This window comes from Macrobrachium rosenbergii, chromosome 19, assembly GCF_040412425.1.
Source record: "Macrobrachium rosenbergii isolate ZJJX-2024 chromosome 19, ASM4041242v1, whole genome shotgun sequence".
NCBI classification, from domain to species: Eukaryota; Metazoa; Arthropoda; class Malacostraca; order Decapoda; family Palaemonidae; genus Macrobrachium; species Macrobrachium rosenbergii.
In genome coordinates this window covers 37,577,162-37,597,306 of record NC_089759.1, presented here as the reverse complement: position 1 = coordinate 37,597,306, position 20,145 = coordinate 37,577,162, and the positions used below count along the sequence as shown (strand labels likewise).

Sequence of the window (20,145 nt, the reverse complement as noted above, 5' to 3'; positions counted from 1 at the left end):
TAATATGACTTCTCTGCGTTTTCTCATGTTTGTTCACTCAAATTCCAAGCCAAAAAACGATCTTTCAGATGACGGCTCTAACATTTTTGTTCCTTGTTCTGTCCTTTAACTGATTCGGTGCTGACCACTAACTCGCGTTACGGTTTTACACATTTCACTGAATCATATTATTTGTTTTGCGTGCTCTCCAAATTTAGAATTAAAATTAAAGTTTATTTGATGTCGAAAGCAGAAAACTACGCTGCTGACTGAAGCTTATAGTGCGGAAGTGGTCAGATACATTTATTTGGGTAAATTAAATACACAGCAATGCATTACTTTTATGCTCCCTCCACCTGCAGCGCTGCAATATCTGAGGCTCTTCAAATGCAACTTACCACCTGCGTTTGCATCCGCAACTCAGACGTCACTGAGCAACCTGGGCGAGATCTTGAGGTTGGTCTTTCCACAGCCTTTGGTTGAAACTGAGAGTGCTGTGTATGTTTGTGAGTGCTGTGTGTGTAAGTTTGTGCTTCGGTGTTGGTAAATCTTCCTCTTCGTATTGGCAACCTTACAATGATACTTCTGGTCTGACGGCAGTTATTCGTATTAATCAACCACTCATTCAGTCTACCTCAATGCTTGTCCTCTTTGATTCCTAATACCTTCCTTTTGCTTTTTTTCTTCTTCTCTGTCTCTGTTTCTTTCTCCGTATCTTCTAGCCCTTTTTTCATTCCTCTTTTATTACTTATCACCTGAATCTATATTGGTGAAATCGAGAACACCATTCCGAGGGAATTTTCATTTGCATTTGCGTTACATAGATTGTTTCAGAGTTATAGTAACTGAATACGTTTTCGCATACGAGGCTTCATCATTTCACCCGGTGGCTTCGCACATTCCTTCAGAAAATGGATAAGTTATTCACATGGTAACGAAGCCACATTATGGTACGTGAAAGTACTAAACAAAAGAACAACCAATATGCATACAAATAATCGTATACATACATATACATATATATATACTGTACATATACTGTATATATATATATATATATATATATATATATATATATATTATATATATATATATATATATATATATATATATGTGTGTGTGTGTGTGTGTGTGTGTGTGTGTGTGTGTGTGTGTGTGGCTTAGTGGTACAGCTTATGTGGCGGGTCCATGATTGGCCTCCGAAATGCGACCCAGCACTCCGCCAAACTGAAAATGGGGAGAAGCGGAACCTTAAAGGTTTGCTTAGAAAAGTTACTGAATACAATTGCGTATCATCGTTTCTGGGCCTTCATACTTAGTCAGTAAAAAAAACCCTTGTCAATTGTCGATCTTATCCAGGAAGACATACTGGTGAAAGGTCATCTTAATTTTCTGAGAAATAATTTCAACCTATGTTTTCAATCAAACAAAACTGTCGCTGTGTATTTTGTTTATTGCTCAGGGGCTGGTACCCGGTCCTTTAACAAGACTAGTAATAAGCTCATTTCTGACCTAGACTTCTTAGAATAACACAAATGGAAACGGGGAAGAAGAGGCCATTGACTAATTTAGTACTGCGAGCGAATCAAGGACGGCAGTCATCAATGTCGAAAATGTTCAGCTTGCTAAGAATGAAAGCGTTCATATAATTACCCTCTTCTTTATTTCCCAAAGAGTGCTCATGGAGTCTATACACAAAATGAGACACTTCCATAGAAAACTCGAAAAGCATTCCGAAAAACACTTGTCAAGTAAAGTAAAAACTATTTCAAAAATGGTTAAGACGCAGGCGTGCACACTTAAATTGCGCTGACAAATGTCGAAAGTTTCCCGTCACACGAATGTGCTCAATGGTTTGATTCAAGATGAAAAACACTGTAAAAATTATTATCATTAATCCTGTACATTGTTTAATTTTACATGAGATGAAGATTACTATGCAAATGCTCGTTAATTTACAACAAATTAAGAGCAGGCGTATAATAACAGATCAGAATACCCTCATCAGTAAAAAGTTAAAGTTAAGTATACCTTAGTTTAACCAGACCACTAAGCTGATTAACAGCTCTCCTAGGGCTGGCCCGAAGGATTAGACTTATTTTAAGTGGCTAAGAACCAACTGGTTACCTAGCAACGGGAACTACAGCTTATTGTGGAATCCGAACCACATTATAGCGAGAAATGAATTTCTATCTCCAGAAATAAATTCCTCTAATTCTTCACTGGCCGGCCGGAGGTTCGAACTCGGGCCCTGCAGAGTGCTATCCGAGAGCGGTACCGACCATCCAACGAGGAACTGCTACTTTGGAAAACTTGTGATGCATGGAGCAATCATAAATAGTGGAGCAATCGGTTCCTAACAAATCTTGAGATTCACTGAACATGGGAAAGGAAAATTCCTCTCATCATCGTTATAGTATACTTACCACATTGATAACCTGTGCAATAAAATGAATTAGTTAAGGAAAGCGATAACATGAAATTGCTCGGTAGCAGAGTTGGTCTAGAAGGAGGAAACAGTTTAGCTTCGTCTGCAGTTGTGTGTGTTCATGTTTTAAAAATAAACGAAAAATTCTAAAAACTCAAAGTAAAAAATATGCCTGCTCGCACGAGCGAAACCTTTGTTGATATAATTTCACGTAACCATTCAGTAAGGTGATTTTCATTAATTTAGCCATCAATGAATAACCACCCGATGTGTATTTAATGCTTGTTAGTATCCGCTGACTGTGCAAAGAGAGACTGAGGGGCCTTACCTGCAAATTTGTTGAAGTAGAGGTCAACCGCCGCCAGAGGACCGTCCGTCGAGGAAGTCTTGGAATCCCTGTACCTGACCTTGATGGTGTAGTTGGCCAGTGGTCCCCGAAGGCCAGTTTCCCTTAAATGCCTCACTGCAAGTTCCACCACCGGAAGCACTTTGATCCGGGAGTACTGATGGGAAGCATTACACGGGACAATGACGGCAAAATCGATGATGTGGTCTTCTTCCGTCGTGTCCTCGTCGGGAAGCATGGACGCCTTTTCGGCCAGACACGTTTCTGATGGGGGCGACCTTTTGCGGGACTTGAGCGACGGGTCCGGAATCAGTTCTGTCGAAGGGACCTGCGTGGCCCTTGACACTTTGGACACTACGGGATGGTCTTTAACATTGTGGTGTTTCGACGACTGCGGCGACATGTTTGGGTAGATGCGGAAATCGGGGATGCTGTTCGGTGGACTGATAACGTCCCTGTGCGAAGAGTTGTGGGACTTCTCGTCTCTGGCGACGAGGACTTTACTCCGTTCAGCGGCAGAGCTGTTTCTGCCGAGCTGCTGCAGCAGCAGCATGTCAACCACAGCGTCCTTGACAGCGTCGGGGGCGTCCCTTGAGCTCCGAAGGTACTTTTTATATGCGTGTCTGTAGATCACCTGGCGGTGGTCTGAGTGCCGACCAGAGCGGTGGAAAGGAAAGTCTTGTCGATCCTCGAATTTGACGTCACTTTTATCTCCCCTGACGCTTAGGGGAGGCAGCTCCCTCTTCGGAATAACTCCGAAGTGCTCCCTGGAGGAGCGATGAGCTCCAGACACCACCACCGTCAATAACGCCACCAGCGTGAGCCAGCTCCATGACCCCATGGCTGTTCTTCGCCTTTATTTGGTCTTGCTGAACACCCCTCGGTGCGTTAAATAGCTCTTCCTTCGGGTACACGTGCTCACTTCATTGTTCCTAAGTTAGCGTGTAATTGTGCAGTTGACCGATTTCTCCATTATAACATGATCTGCTTTTTTTTTCTGTTAGTTATACGACGATAATATTTTTACATTAAGCGTTCGGTCATGTTGACAGTTTCAATTCTGAACTGAGCTGCTGTCTCTGTTTCCCATATATTTTCACTTTTTCACATCTGATATTTTCGGACTCTGGTGAGACTAAGCGAGGTGATTCCTTCAACAGGGGATCTGTAAAGAGAAATTGAATCATTAGTTTAGAGGAAAGGTTTCGTGGAGAGAAACATTTGTATAGAATGATTACTATCTTACGCAAAGGTTTGTTCAATTTTTTAAGTTCGTAGCACCCTTTGGTATTCGCGTCCTCTTTTTGCGCTGTTATTGCAGAGTATTTTCACCTCTCTGTATAGACCAGCTCATTTATTGCTTTATTTGACCGCACATCATTTCTTCAAATAGAATATGATGCATAACTTTCTGATTTCTGATGTGCTTGGTAACCGGAAAACAGAGAAAGGACGCCAATCTATATTTTCGTCTTTATTATTAAGGAGAATTCACACATTCTTATAATAATCAAGCAAATTAAACAGGTTAGAATGCCTACATGCAAAACCAAGACTGTGGAAAATGAAGTTTAGTATATTTCGACTTTATATTTCACCTACAGTATGTTCACTTTCTAGGTACGACAGTAATAGACTGGATAAAGGAGCCTAGATTTTTTTTTTTTTTAAACGGCCACCCACTGTCAAAAATCCTGTTCCCTTCATAATCGCTCTCCCAGAGAAATCAGGGTCGTAATGTCGTTGAGCATGTTCCATTAAAACTTCCAGTTCTTTCCCTGAAACCTTTAAACACTAGAAATGGGAAAACCGTAAATTCACTGCCTAGAAAACGTACCGCAAACGAGTACAGTATTATAACAACTTTACGCCGATGCCCTCCGTAAATTACGTTCTTGGGACAAATTGAAGTATTCAGTCATATGAAATATGATGTTCTGCAGTAAAATGACTTTTAAATTAAAGTAAGACCGCACATGTGCAAAATAAAAGAGTACTTCCAGCTTTTGGGGAAAACCTTAATAATGAAACCAGATCACGCAAGCCTGGCCCTTGCGCCCTGTTGACAGCCGCGTCAGAATCCAGCCAGTGAGGCACTGAGTAGAAATCCTCGGAACTCGGCGACATCTCATAAAAAGAGACACAATGGTGGCTGATAGGGCCTTTGCCTGCCTGATGCCTGTTAATCTGTGGGTTTAATTAAACGGGATGGCGGGCTGGTTATCGGAAGAGACTAGGCAACGTGGGAAAAGCGGAAAATGGTATATGTGATAACGGTTTTATAAGTCTCGGTACAAACAGTAGACTGGGCTAGTGACTATAATGAACATCCGTAATATTTCCTTCTCGCCGTTTCTTGTCTCATTGATTATTCTTAACAGCTTCATGAATATCGAAGGTATTTCATTTTTTACGGGAGCCAGCTCTTTTACGAGGATATTTCAAGATTATGCAACTTCCATGATGTAATTACGATTTTTATAACACGGATGAAAATACTTCTGTATATATTATTTTTGTTTAAATAGCCAAATATATTTTGTTCATTATTCAGAATGTTGCATTTTGTTTGTTTATCTTTCTTTTGTATATTTTTTCCCGAGTCAGGTGCCAAAATATATCTTGATGCAAGACGCAGTTTTAGTTATTTTTGTGTTTCTCATAGAAATCGAATCGATTACAGAAGGTTGTCGCGCAATACATGTTAGCTTTTGTTGTGAACATTCTGTAAGTTGCTTAGATTCAACAATAACGGTAAATTTTACTTCATTTATCAAGTTTTACCATTTCACTGATTCCACTGTATATTTTTTATTCATGTATTGCTTTATTTATCATCCTGGCCATTGGTTATGACTGACATTTGAAACGTTTTTGTTTTTTTGTGGTGACGTTTATCTTTTAGCCGTCCATCTTTTCACTGTCTGAATGTTTAATGTCTTCGTTATCTCTTTTTCTTCTTTATGACTGCTGTGAACAAGAGGATTAAATTGTCGATAAAGTCAACATTTAAGGGAAAATCCAAATCAGGTATCTGCTAACTCGATTATTATCTGTGTAATAAAATCGGCTCCATTATAGTAAAAAAATAACCTTTTACTCTCATTCTTTATAACTCTTGCAATCCGATTTCAGAATGCCCCACCATTCCTCCTGACAAAGACGTTACAGTGTGTATTTCCCCCATTTTGAGTTAGGCCTATGATCCCGAGTGGTCGTCTCTCCAATATATTTGCAACATACGGGGCCTCTCAGTTGCAATGATGGAATCTCTCTCTTTCTCTTTCTTGTCTTACAATGCTACAACCCTTCAGTCTTACGTTACGAAAGACAGATATATCAGTTACGAGCTTTTCTGGTTTCGGGCAAGGAGGTTTGATACCAGAGCTACAAACCGAACAAAAATGAGACTGGGCGATAGTTAATTTTTCGGTGACGTTGAGGAGGAGGAATATGACGGTGACTGAATGATTGATTTGATGTTCTCTGGCATCGTGATAACTGAGGTCATTGAGGCCCAGGTCAAAAGAGAGTCTACCCACCCACCCATAATGAGAGCAAGTGACCTGAAGACTTCACGACCGGATTTTCTTTCAGGTTTTTAGTTGTCTGTAAAAGAAAACTATTCAGATGGTTTTTGTCTGTCCGGACGCACTTTTTCTGTCACACACGCCCCCCTCCTTAGATTTACATGTCGCTGCAAAGAAACTCATTTGAGAGATTGAGAAACTAAATAAGTTTTCAAAGTACAGCCTAAGTATAAGTAACGCCACGTGACTTTTATGTACGGTGGGTCCAGTATAACGCACCAAACTATATAATAAAAGGCGACGTACTTGATTTAAAAAGGATGACAACTGATATAAAAGTGAAAAGATTAAATACAAAACAGATCGATGTCCACGAGAGAGTAACCACACACACACAACAGATTCATGACTCCGTGACATATAAAAAAAGATATAATGGCCGCTGAAAGGGACTTTGCGTTCGTGATGGATGCCTGTTAGTCCGCGAGTTCAACCGAACGGGATGGCGGTGTTGTGTTACCGAAAGCGACTCTGGAAGAGCAAAAGGAAAAAACCCGATGCTTTTGCTTCAATATAAAGAGGTGCAGTTACCAATGATGATAGTAATAATGACCGCCGTTCTCTCTGGGACTGTTATCGCTTCACAATTTTGAAATCCCTCTTCGTGTCATGTTTAGAAATATCTCTATTCTTTTATCTTTGTTTATCTTCTTTCACGAACAAGCTGAACATTTTCTCGGATTATCACGAGAGGTCAAGGTTCCTCTTTTACTGCAAATAACCTCTCATCTTGAAATTTTATTTGCAATATGTGGACTCCATTTTTCGATTTCCTGATGGTGCCTCGTAAAATTTCTTTCTTTTCAGCTCTAAATTATTTCGATGCTTAAGCCACAAAATAAAAAGATATTGACGAACTCTCCTTGCGCCAAGTATTCAGGCATTATGAAGGGTGGAAATGAAAATGAAAAGATTATGAGCATTTTGTAAAGGTCATGATGATTCTCTAGATGTTTTGCTTACATAGTAACAAACTTAGTTTGGACTAATATTTTTATGCACAATTTATCAGAACATAGTTTATATCAACTTAACCCTTAGATATAATTCCAGGGCGTTTAGAATTATATCTGACGAGTATAAAAGCATTCTTGACACGCCCTTAAAAACTAGAATTAATAGTTGTTACAGAAGCGGGCATAAAATGGAACTCCGTTACGCTGTTAAGCCACAACCGGTATTTCATTAGAATCCTGTCCCGCTGATCAAATAAATATTTTCCCTTAATTACCGGTCGGTGCCTCTGTTCAGCATTTGAAAATATTCCACAATCAACGAAATGACAGAAACATATACAATTTAGACGACAATGGAAGCTCTCCTAATGCTTCTTCATCACGAGATTAGTTTCCCGCCGAGAGCAGTTGAGCCATTTGGTGATTCAGTCTCGCGGATTAGACTATCAATTTGATTAATGACATCCGAATCGAACCCGGAACCTTTCACGTGAGGTATGTCAGCGGTTTTCTGTTACTCTCGCGGAAAGGTCGAAAAAGCTGCAGTCATCATTCGCCCTACTGTATACCATTCCAAAGAGAAGGAATAGGTCAGACCAGACCAGAGTGAGACGAGAACACAAGGAGTTACTTCGGGCTTAGTCATTTTACTCATTTTATTCTCTAAAAAAAAAACTACGGATCTTTCACAGAAAGTGACCCCCAAGGGTTTTAACCCGGTATGTATCCACCTTTGAGGCGTGTTTAGTACAACCCCGTTGGGGGATGATCGCAAAAGCATAAACAAAAGACCGTAAATATTATAAAGATAATGACCCCAAAGAAATGTTAATACTAAACAACGACCTCCGAACTTTGCAGGGGGTCACTGTCTAGGAAAGATCCAAAACTACGGAATGACAAATACGATGTTGTAAAGTAAGGTGTGTACGCAATCAGCTGTTTGATAATTTTGTCGAAACAGGACACAAATCTGTCAGATTTGTTGTTTTTAAGTTAAATGCATAAATTTAGTTTACAGATTCAAAGGAATTCTCCACCACCCGCTGAGTGTCAAAAATGAAAATCCCAAAATATATTACATTCATAAACGGAAATTGCCGAGATATGAGTCTGCATATATATATACAGCAATTTAATTAATCCAGAAAAATGAACATCATCAGAATATCATTCTGATCATGTGATGACTCCTATATATTAGTGTATTAAAATAAAAATTAAAAAAAGCCCATAAGAAACAAAAACATAGGCAAAAATACACAATCCTGTCTGACCCATAATCCTTTGTCGTTTCTCACTGTTCCGGAACTCTGGCCACGAAGCCAGTAAAGGAGTTTGTGGTACAACACTAAAGGAGTTTGTGGTACGTACCAGTCCATTTATCACTTATAAATTCCCCTTCGGTGATAATTCCCCATCGGGGATATTCCCGAGGTAGCGTAAATTTGATATTAAGCGACATTTGTAGCTTCATGATTGTATATAAATCAAGGTGTGATAAAAAATTTCATATATATATACATATATATATATATATATATATATATATATATATATATATATATATATATATATATATATATATATATATCAATTTCACCTTTTCCGCCTTAATAATGAAACAGTTGGGGCAGGAATAGGTAGTTTAATTTCTTATACATTTCAGCTCTAAAAGAGTTATTTGGCTTCAGAGCCCTTACCAAGTTGGCAACTCAAACACTGTACAAACTCCCACTTGAAATCAGGAAGACTGAAAATACTAAATATTTTAAGAAAAATGAAAGACTTCAACATATGTATTAAAAGAATAAACTTTAAAAAGCAAAGAAAAACGAATGGCAGAAATATCAAATCGATCTCTCGCGAACTTCGTCTCACATTTTGGTTCCAGTGCCTCCGGAGAATCCCCGGGACCCCCAGAGGAATTTGAGAGGAAATTACCTCAAAATTGACCATATTCCAGACGTCCCTGAATCTCCCAGGAATCCCCAAGAATCCCCGAAGACAGGAGCGGCTTCAGCGAGGACAGAAATGGCTCCAGGATCCAGACGCTCATCCTGTGTCCGATTTAAAAACTAAGGATAAGTCAGAAAGAGTTAATCTGTACGAGACAATCATGTTGTTGAGTATTATTATGTTTGTGCTATCAAAGTGCTTTACCAACGGAGTCCATTTCCCCCGCCTGGATATGTTTCACGTGTCTTTGATGTTACTTTTTATCGAAGTATTTATGCTTTATAGTTTTGGCAAAGCCATTGTTGAATTCTTCAAGGAATTTATGGCTCTGGACGACATTCAATCGGAGGCGACTGCAATTCCGGAGGCCGACGATTACGAGGACTTGAATTCTGACATCGAAGACGAAATGTTTGAAGAAGAAGAAGAAAATTTAGATAGTAAAGAGGAAATGACGCACGAAGAATTGATTAGTCAACAAACCGACAAAGAAATTAAGGAAAACGAACACGTTTTAAAACTTGAGAAAGAGAATTTGGAGAAGGCTCAAATTATAAAAGACCTGAGAAATAAACTAGATGCCCTGACTGAAGAAGGAGACGAGATGGAACGAATGATTAGAGACTTGGAACGGCAGAATGAAGAAAAGGACAGACAAATCAATTTGATGCCTGCCGAAATGGAAAGACTTAGAAAAGAAATAGCGGAGAAGAATAACGAGACCGAGAACCTAATGAAGGAGAAAGAAGACAGAGACTCGACCTTAATTATTTTGGAAAGTACAGTCTCAGTTCTCGAGATGGAGAGGGAGACCCTCCATTACGATTTGCAGAAAATGGAAAGTGATAGAAGTGCAACTAAAGTCCAACTGAAAACGCTGAATGACGACTTGCAGAGGCTTCGAGAGGAGAACGGAAGGAAACTCAATCAATTTGAAAGTCTGCTGAAGGAAAATGAGGAGAAGAGCTTAAGGATTAACTGTTTAGAACACGAATTGGAAGTTCTTACCATTGACAAACAGAGGGCTGACGATAATTTGCAACAGCTCGAGGAATGCAGAAGAGAAATAGCAGAGACAACGAAGGAAGTAGAGAATATGAAAGACCTTAACCTGCAGAAGGATAGAGAGATCCTGCGGCTGCAGAATGAATGCTCTCTTAAGCAAAAGGAAGTAATCGGTTTGTTAAAAGAAAGTAAAAGTTTTGTAGCAGACAAGGCAAACGGAAAGCTGACTGAAATGACGAAGAGGAAAGTCCAACTGGAATTTGAACTCGCTGAGATGAAGGAGGAGTTAGAAACGATGGAGTTTGAGAAGATGGAGACGATAGTGGAACTTGAAAGCCTCCAAGAAGAGAACTCAGCAAAGGATCAGAAGATCAGATCCTTAGAAACAGAAGTCAGAATTCTTCAAGAGGTGCTCAAAATAAAGACGAATGTGGTCAAAATGGTGCCTGAGGAACAGCCTCTATCGGAAAAGAAAACTGATTTGGATAAAACTCGATGCTTAAGGAGGCCTCAGATCAATTGCAAAGACCTCTACCGACGACTGGACAGCATCGAGGAAGGAATCAACCAACTCAGGACATTGGAACAGCCTTCAGTTGGCACCAGAAAATACACAGAAAAAGTCCTCACTAAAACTCCATCTTTGACGAAACCAAATCAGAAGCCAAAAATGAGCAGGAAAGAATTACACCAAAAAATGAGGCTAGAGTCTGCAGCCAGACTACAAAGATTGGAGCAAGAATCTCAGATGGTCAAAAATCTTTACAAGATAAACTCTGTCACTTGAGGACTCGGCATTTTTAGGAAGACTGATGGTTTGATTGCAAAAGAAAGAAGGCGGGACATTTCAGATACTGGAAACAGTTGTGAAACATCTCTGTGGATGGAGAGACTGCAGCAGCAGGTAGGAATGGCGGCAAGTGCCCGAAGACTGGATTGCTGTGCACCCCATGTCGAAGATTGGATTGTTGTGCACCCCTTGTCGAAGACTGGATTGTTGTGCACCCCCTGTCGAAGACTGGATTGTTGTGCACCCCCTGTCGAAGACAAGACTGTTTTGCACCTCCTCTCAACGACTGGATTGTTGTGTACCTCGTCTCGAAGACTGGACTGATGAGCACCTCTCGAAGACTGGACTGATGAGCACCTCTCGAAGATTGGACTGATGAGCACCACCTCTCCAAGACTGGCCTGTTGTGCACCCGCTCTCCTGCCACATGATGCCCTCGGGAATGGGGCATCAATGCCGAATCACATATGCTTAGTAGGCAACCACTGGCGCGGCGTAAGAACCCGTAAGTTTCATGCCTACTTCATATGTGAATCGGATTATGCATTGCACACTGGATCCCATTCTTGCATATACTCTAGTGGCAACCTCTGGCGTGGAGTAAAACCCCGTAAGTTCAATGCCTTTTATATATGCAAAACATGGGTTATGCAATGCATACTGGATCCCATTCTTGCATATACTCTAGTGGCAACCTCTGGCGTGGAGTAAAAACCCGTAAGTTCAATGCCTTTTATATATGCAAAATCTGGGCTATGCATTGCACATTGGACCCCATTCTTGCATACACTCTAGTGGCAACCACTGGCGCGGCGTAAAAACCCGTAAGTTTCATGCCTTTTGATGTATGCAAAATATGGGTTAAGCAATGCATATTGGATCAAGTTCTTGCATATACTACAGTGGCAACCACTGGCGCGGCGTAAAAACCCGTAAGTTTCATGCCTTTTATGTATGCAAAGTATTTGATCCCAGTGTGGCAGGGGCACTAAGATACTGAAGGGTGCAAAGTCAGGAGTCTGGAGGTTCTCCAGTGACTTGCAGGCATCACATGATGTAGGGTCATAAGACTGAGGATTCCATCTCTCTTGGCTAGCTGATGGAGCTGAGAATGGGGAAGGGTCCACCCCTGGCAAAAATAAACCCCCATTCAGCGACGCTCCACTGGCAAGGATGCCCCAGGGGTGAGATCGCTTGCGATCGTTAAAGGCCTATATATATATATATATATATATATATATATATATATATATATATATATATATATATATATATATATATGTGTGTGTGTGTGTGTGTGTGTGTGTGTGTGTGTGTGTGTGTGTGTGTGTGTGTGTGTGTGTGTGTTCAACCAGGAAAAGGGTGAAAAGAGAAGACACTTTCATGTATTTCTACATCTCATCAGAGTTTAGGTACTGTAGAATACTGGATATAAATGCGGTCTCTCAAAAGCAAGAACGTGAGTAGAAAGAAACACTGCTCTAGTTCTCATTCAGAAGCGAAGCCAAAAGAAAAAACCTCTAGGCTAGAGGGCTGCAAATTTGTATGTACATCATCCACCCTCAAATCATCAAACATACCAAATTGCAGCCCTCTAGCCTCAGTAGTTTTTATTTAATTCAAGGTTAAAGTTAACCGTGACCGTGCGCCACAGGCCACCACGTGGCCTTGGCTGAAGGTTTCATGGGCCACGGCTGAGAGTTTCATGGGCTGTGGCTGAGTTTCATACAGCATTACACACTGTACAGAAAATTCGCTTGCGCCGAAGAAACTTCGGCACATTCATTACTTGTTTATCAACTTTATGACATACGCAAGTCTCTCTTTCTGACTTTTTCCTTGATGTTTTTCCCCTAAGTGGGGGGGCTGGCTCAGGAACAACTATATATCGGTTACAGCTATACTCTTCCCCTAGGGTGAAGTCTGCAAACACTTCTACAAACTCACAAACTCTCCACAAAAGTGTAAGGGTTTACATATAATTAAGTAGGTACATGATCCTACACAACTCACACACACGTACCAGGGTCTCACTTGTAGAGCTTGGGGCTCTCATTTGTGTGTGTGTATATATATATATATATATATATATATATATATATATATATATATATATATATATATACACACACACAAACAAAGCCACTGCAACGTCTTCTAAAACATAACAGACACGTCACACGTCTCGACTGTCGAACTAACCGCGCAACGACTCCTCGCTGCTGGGAGAAAGAGCGCTGGTGACTGGTACAATACATGTACATACGTGCTTGTTTTCCCATTTGTATGGGGTAAGCACGATGCCTTCTTTTTTGAAGGACTTTGATTCGTCTTTGGGGTAGACTGTAGTCTCGATCGACTGCCCTGCCTATCATCGCTTAGACCCCGGTAGCGTATGTACATGTATTGTACCAGTCACCAGCGCCCTTTCTCCCAGCAGCGAGGAGTCGTTGCGCGGTTAGTTCGACAGTCGAGACGTGTGACGTGTCTGTTATGTTTTAGAAGACGTTGCAGTGGCTTTGTTTGTGTGTGTATTAGTCCGTAACACCCATTTGCTTTAAGCAAACCTATCCGTTGATTACATACATAATCCCGAGATGTCTACACGGATAGCAAAGTGTCCGCTTCTCTGACATCTATATATATATATATATATATATATATATATATATATATATATATATATATATATATATGAACTACATGCGCGACATTTTCTCTCTCTCTCTCTCTCTCTCTCCTATAAAACAGACTTTATCGCTGCATTACAATAATCTTTCGTATTTTCCCTCTCGAGAATGCTACAAAAGACCGCATGAGAGACACAAGTTGTAATGCAATCCTTCCATTACCCATTTCCTATGAAAGAATGTATTCCGAAGGGCTGCCGCCTTGCCCTCGTTTCTCGAGGACCTTTGCCTCGCCTTGCCAAAGACGGCTATTAGTGGAAAGTAGGATAGTGAAGGATCTGTTATAATGAGGCTGTCAGTTAGGTCGTTCAGAAGGATGTGGCTGTCATGGCTTTGTGATCTGCTCCATTTTGATGTCTTCCTCACTTCATTTATTCATCTATTTATTTATTTTCTGTTTCTCGACGAATGAAGCGCTTACTATGTTAGTAAATGTTCATCAACATGAAAGGTTTGCTGGCGATGCGGCATCAGGCAATGAAAGACAGGCTTTTCATTTTTCCGAACACTAGCAGTCTCAGACCACCGACGGGTGGTCTTATGTTTGTCAATTTGCATAAACTGTATTTTACCAGAAAACTTTCTCCATTGCAGCTAATCTCTGATCCTCTCCTCCTGCCGAGAGCGACCATATTCTCTGAACATCATCAATATTCAACAAATCTGCCCCGCTGTTGAACTTCTCGGTCCCAGAGGTCTTTTATTCCTCACACCTTTGGACTTTGGAACAGTCTGCCTGAGGATGTTGTGCTATCAGAACCCCCAAAGTTCAAGCGAAGATGGAATGCATTGCTGCCCTCAAATAATCGCCTAGCATTTTAATAATTTATATTTTTATCTCTTAACTTATTAGTTAATAATCTTGACCAACATCCGTATCACCCGTGAAATCTGTAGACTACTAGCGTCTCAGAATACCACTTTGGTAAATATCATCAGATGAAATCAATGACGGAAGTTTCACGAGTCACTTGAAAATAAAATTGTAAGAGAGATGGCCTACCCACCCCAGCACCTAAGTAATGAACTTCTAGTGAAAGGGCCATACATTTATCAATCAAAGGGTGCTCCAGAATGAGTTCGTAGGCTGCTTTGGAAGGAAGTAGTTACACCTAAAAGGGCGTCCTTATCACGTAACTGTGTCCTGTAGGAATACTGGCTGTATGAATACTGACAATAAACTATTTGGCAAAAAGAAGAATGGAGGATTGGCATGAAGTGAGTCGTCGTGTCCTGTTCCAGGAACCAACGCCCCCTTTTAATTTCCATGGAAACCCTTCAGTGTACTCAACATTACTTGCCGTACCGTATGTTACCACTTGGATGTAATGTACTTTTTGTGGACCATGGCTAAACAACACACCCTTTGCGTACGTCTGTCAGTCAGCCAAACACAAAAAGATTTCTATGACACAAGAGCGTATCTTCTTGATGTGCACACACTGCAAAGCATCTCAGTGAAAGGATCTGCGCGTGTGCCCGTTTTAAGCAATGTCTGTTCGTGGTATAAATTTCAAATAACATTTTTGTCTAAAACCTATTTAATTAATCGCTTTACTCGAGGCTGCGTGGTAATCAAATTCAAATCTCACTTTGTTGCATAATTAAAAATCTCCCACAATCACTCTCTCTCTCTCTCTCTCTCTCTCTCTCTCTCTCTCTCTCTCTCACCTGATTAATTCCGTTCTACATTTCTTTTTGGTTAAACATACTTGCGTCGTCTAAAGTTTGCATTCTCAACCTTTAATTATTTCATACCTTGTATAATTCAAAACTGATCCCCCTCTCTCTCTCTCTCTCTCTCTCTCTCTCTCTCTCTCTCTCTCTCTCTCTCTCTCTCTCTCTCTCAACGACGTCTTTTCGCAAATTCGTGGACATAACTATTCGATACACATTGTCGCTTTAAAACCCTTCACATTTGAACAGAGACTGGCACCTACGCGGAGTGCAGTGGACGCTCCGGGTTTAGTTTAATTACAGGTGACAGGTGACAGTTGTGAACCCGTGACATTATACGCTTTTGGGAAAGGTGTATGTCGGTGAGAATGGCGGCGCCTGTTATGGTTTGGTTCCCAGTAGTTAACGGAAGGTACATTGCTGCGAATTATGATCGTGGCATGACCGAGAATCCACGTCCTTGCGACAAATTGAATAAGTATCGCATTATGTAACATTTCATTCTTATTTTATAAAGTGTATTTGCTGACTAGCGATACCATAGCGTTTACCAAATTAGGATTTTAATTAGGGTTGAAGACGAATGAATCACTCGGTCTTAATTCCTACTTCTAAGCCTTGTTTGCAAAGTAACCGTCTTGACTCGTGATGCCATGCTTCTAAGTATAACAATATTTCTCTGACCAAACCACTCATTTCTGACATGGGTCTAGGGCCGAGTTCCTCATTCTAGGGGTTGACGAACCTTCCTGAAATGCCGCAGCTTCTAAGTATAACAATACTTCTCTGACCAAAGCACTCATTTCTGAAATGGGTCCAGGGCCGAGTTCCTCATCCTAGGGGTTGACGAACCTTCCTGAAACGCCGCAGCTTTGATTTTCACGGCTTTTGACAGTATAATGTTCAGTTTAATGGCTTCTTATCGGTAGAGGAATTCTGAAATTGACTGCCGTGAAATTTTAAGTCGTTTAAAAACACGCGTACCTGATGTAACACTAGCGATAACATAGCGTTTACCAAATTAGGATTTTAATTAGGGTAGAAGGCGAATGAATCACTAGGTCTTAATTCCTACTGCTAAGCCTTGTTTGCAAAGTGACCGTCTTGACTCGTGATGCCATGCTTCTAAGTATAACAATATTTCTCTGACCAAAGCACTCATTTCTGAAATGGGTCTAGGGCCGAGTTCCTCATTCTAGGGGTTGACGAACCTTCCTGAAATGCCGCAGCTTCTAAGTATAACAATACTTCTCTGACCACAGCACTCATTTCTGACGTGGGTCTAGGGCACAGTTCCTCATTCTAGGGGTTGACGAACCTTCCTGAAACGACGCAGCTTTGATTTTCACAGCTTTTGACGGTATAACGTTCAGTTTCATAGCTTCTTATCGCTAGAGCGATTCTGAAATTGACTGCCGTGAAATTTTAAGTCGTTTAAAAACACGCGTACCTGATGTAAGACTGATGTTGGAAAACGTCTTGCATGACGGCTCTCTCGTCGGGGACTGAAGAGCAGTACAGAGGCAGTCTGTGATTTTTTGGTGTTGCAAACAAATCCAGAACCAACTGCCCAAGTAGGGGGTCCCCTGGGGCTCGTGCTGGTACCCCGAAGGTCTGCAGTACCCCGGGTAACAGTTACACTTGTGTGGTCTGCAACAGGGGCAGCGCCACGGTGCTATTAATGAGAAACCACGGACAGTATTGAGAACTTGGGTAGGTGATTTGTTGGCGTTGTCGGAAGCAACAGTCATGCAGGATCCGGGAGGAAGTCTGTCGGGACCGGAGACGGTACCCTGTAGGTTCGAAGACTGCCTGGTTTCGGCTGAATTAAGTGTGGCTTGTACGTGCGAGGAGCCTGTCACAACCCCAGTAAATTATATCCTCTTCCAGGAAATAATATCTAGCTTGGAATCACACTTCTTCCCAATAGCATGTTATATTATACCGGGAAGCCTCGAGGCTTAACGCACAGGGTTGGCTAATTCAGCATTCACTAACTCCTAAGACGGATCATCACTAGAACTCTGTTCATCTTTTGACTGTTTTCGGCTATTGAAGGAGCCCAGTAAAGTGCTTCACGTAGTACGAACCAGTGCTTTGTCAAGAGCTGAAGTCAATGCCAGAGGTTGTTGGGTTTCTGACCTTTGTGCCGGATGATGGACAAACAAGGAAATTCGCAGACATTCTCAGTACTACAGCCTCAGGCATTGTGGGTCCAACTCTCATGCCATTCGATAAACTAGAGAACGCGACTGCGCCGGTCTAGAGACGCAGGAATTTAGCGCTAAAACCTCCATCACGTCAAGAAGATTGTATTAGATGAGGTATTAACCCACGACTTGCATATGCAGAAACTGAAACAAACTCTACCCCAGATTATAGTTTCTTCCAATCAAAAGAGAGATATACACACGCTTCTATGTGTCATTAAGAGGATATTTAACATACACAAAATATTCATTGGATACATGTACATTTCCATTTCATCTTAGCAAGTCATCCAAGAAATCGACCTGACGCTTCTCTCCCGAGGACGTCTGAGCTTTCTCATCTCGTAACAATTCACTTTTGTTTCTCGGAAATGTCAGCCGAAAGTAACAGGAACTGATGATTATTTTTGATCGTTGAGCGTCTGTCATCAATAAAACGTTTCGTATCAGCTAAGATGAAGCTGTGTAGTCTGGTAAGGATTGGTCCTACTAATCTTTTTATAGAAACGTTAGGACAATTTAAGTAATGAATCCTAGATGTCTACCGTGCGCGCTATATTAGCCCTTGCTGTTGTGGGTTATTTGGGAAACGATAGCGCAGCTGGGCGAAAATTCGTACAGGAGAGAGAGAGAGAGAGAGAGAGAGAGAGAGAGAGAGAGAGAGAGAGAGAGAGAGAGAGAGAGAGAGGTGAATCACGGAAGAGAAAGGGAGATTAAGACGAACAATTTGTCTGCCTTATAGCACTCATTATTTTACTGTTGTGGACCCCACCGTTAAATCCCTTCAGCTCCTGTAACTCAAGAGGCTTCGTTTTACGAGTCTTGTAACTGTTGTTTCAAGCTAATTCTGACAGAGTGAGGAAGAAGTAGTCTGAATCAGACAGGGACTTTTATACTATGCAATGCAACACAAGGACTGTATGACTGACTGAATAATGCCTGGCTGATTATCAGTTGGAATAAGATGGCAGCAGGTTTTTCCAGTAAATGATAACATGATAAATACTTTTCATAATGTCGCTGTTGATTCTCGCGCGATGCATTCTCCAAATGTGTCTCTCTCTTTTTCTAACTTGTTGTATTACTATCATTATGACTGAGAACGAGCAAACGTTCAAGTAGACCAAAAAAGCAAAGAGCAATAAAATGTAAGGCAACTTTCCACATACGAGAAAGCACATAAGAAAAAACCAGGACACAAGTAACTGAAATGAGAAACAAATAAACAAATGCTAAAAAGTAAGGACCGAAAAATTCATTCGTTTCAGAGGTATCAGAGCCTCTCATAAACCCATGAGCATCAATACCAGCAATACTGCCACAGGACCATTTCAAAGTTTGACAGCGAAGCAAATAAAAGATTCCTCCACTTGGGAGTTTGTCAACTTGGAGTTTCAACGGAGGGCCAACAACATTTCGATTCTTGTATAATAGCTATAAATATAGCTGCCCACCATTAATTAGTGGTTTCCTTTCTCATCAACTGTATTTATGACTCACGCCAACGCCGAAGTATGTGAGTAAAGATCATTATTCGTAAATGCACCTTCTGTGCTTAAAATCCTCGCAACTTACGTTAAGAAATCGGACGCACTGCTGAGAACATACGTTGCCACACTACTGTAATGAAGCTCCCGGACTCGTTAGGGCACCGTAAGTGCGCGCTACTCCCTTTGCCGGAGCATCGGCACCCATATTCCCGTGAGGTGTCGCGGTGTCATCCTTAACAGCAACCAGGAGTCTTGTTTTTTAATGCTTAGGAACCTTAGAATGGTCTTCGTAGTTAACATAAATGCCGGTGTTACTGTTTGAGCAGTGCCATGCCCCCTTTGCCTTATTATTTCGACTTGAATTGTTGATCTTGCTTTTAAATCCTTGTTTGTTTGTTAACTTTGTTTGTTTGTTCCTATAGTTAACTCCTCTTTCCCCTATGAACTTTCGATTCTGTGGAAGCCAGTTTTGTAAAGTTAATGACCTTTTATGCTTGTTTCTTACTCAGAGATACAAGTAAAAAATATATTAATGATATATCTATTATTACTAGCAGTAGTGGGAGTTGTCATAGTAGCAGTCAAGACTAAAAGCAACAATTAAAATAATATGAATACTTAAAAATCAGCGGCGATTTTTTTGTCAAATGTCCTGGTTAGTGTCGTTTTCACGATGTTGATAAGACGCAACACCACGCGAATCCGATGAAACATTCAAGCGATATTTTCTTTATTTTGGGCCATTTAACTGTAACTCCTAGCGCTCTTGAGTAGGTTTTCTTAACAGATTTAAATTTGCATATGAAATAAGTTCGTCGAATTAAAGAATTTATATATAGAATTGCTCCTATTAATCAGTGTTTGTGTGCCTGAAAATAAAATTCTATCAAATCCCTGCTACGCTTCATTCGATGCAACGGAATATTTTTCTTTCCTTTGTTTAAGGAATGGACAACCACTTAAGACTTCTCACACGCTACTTCCTCCCTAACTTCTCTCGTTAAGTTGAACAAATATGAAATAGC

At 40.8% G+C, this 20,145-nt stretch overlaps 2 protein-coding genes across 3 annotated transcripts in view; one reads left to right on the top strand and one right to left on the bottom strand.

Annotated features, from left to right (window-relative positions):
* The window catches only part of LOC136848862 (atrial natriuretic peptide receptor 1-like), a 454,893-nt gene that overhangs the window by 376,417 nt on the left and 58,331 nt on the right, over positions 1 to 20,145 (bottom strand). For both annotated transcript variants that reach the window (XM_067121689.1, XM_067121690.1), the window contains exon 2: positions 2,736 to 3,918. In XM_067121689.1, the coding sequence (XP_066977790.1) occupies positions 2,736 to 3,594 (859 nt within the window). In that variant the 5' untranslated portion in view covers positions 3,595 to 3,918. The remainder of the gene's footprint in view (positions 1 to 2,735; positions 3,919 to 20,145) is intronic.
* LOC136848538 (myosin heavy chain, clone 203-like) lies at positions 9,581 to 11,050 on the top strand. The gene has a single exon (XM_067120809.1). The coding sequence runs from the start codon at positions 9,581 to 9,583 to the stop codon at positions 11,048 to 11,050; it is 1,470 nt and encodes a 489-aa protein (XP_066976910.1).

Bases quoted from the DNA above. Each gene is read 5' to 3' on its own strand.
- LOC136848538 (XM_067120809.1), top strand. From the start codon at position 9,581: ATGGCTCTGGACGACATTCAATCGGAGGCGACTGCAATTCCGGAGGCC.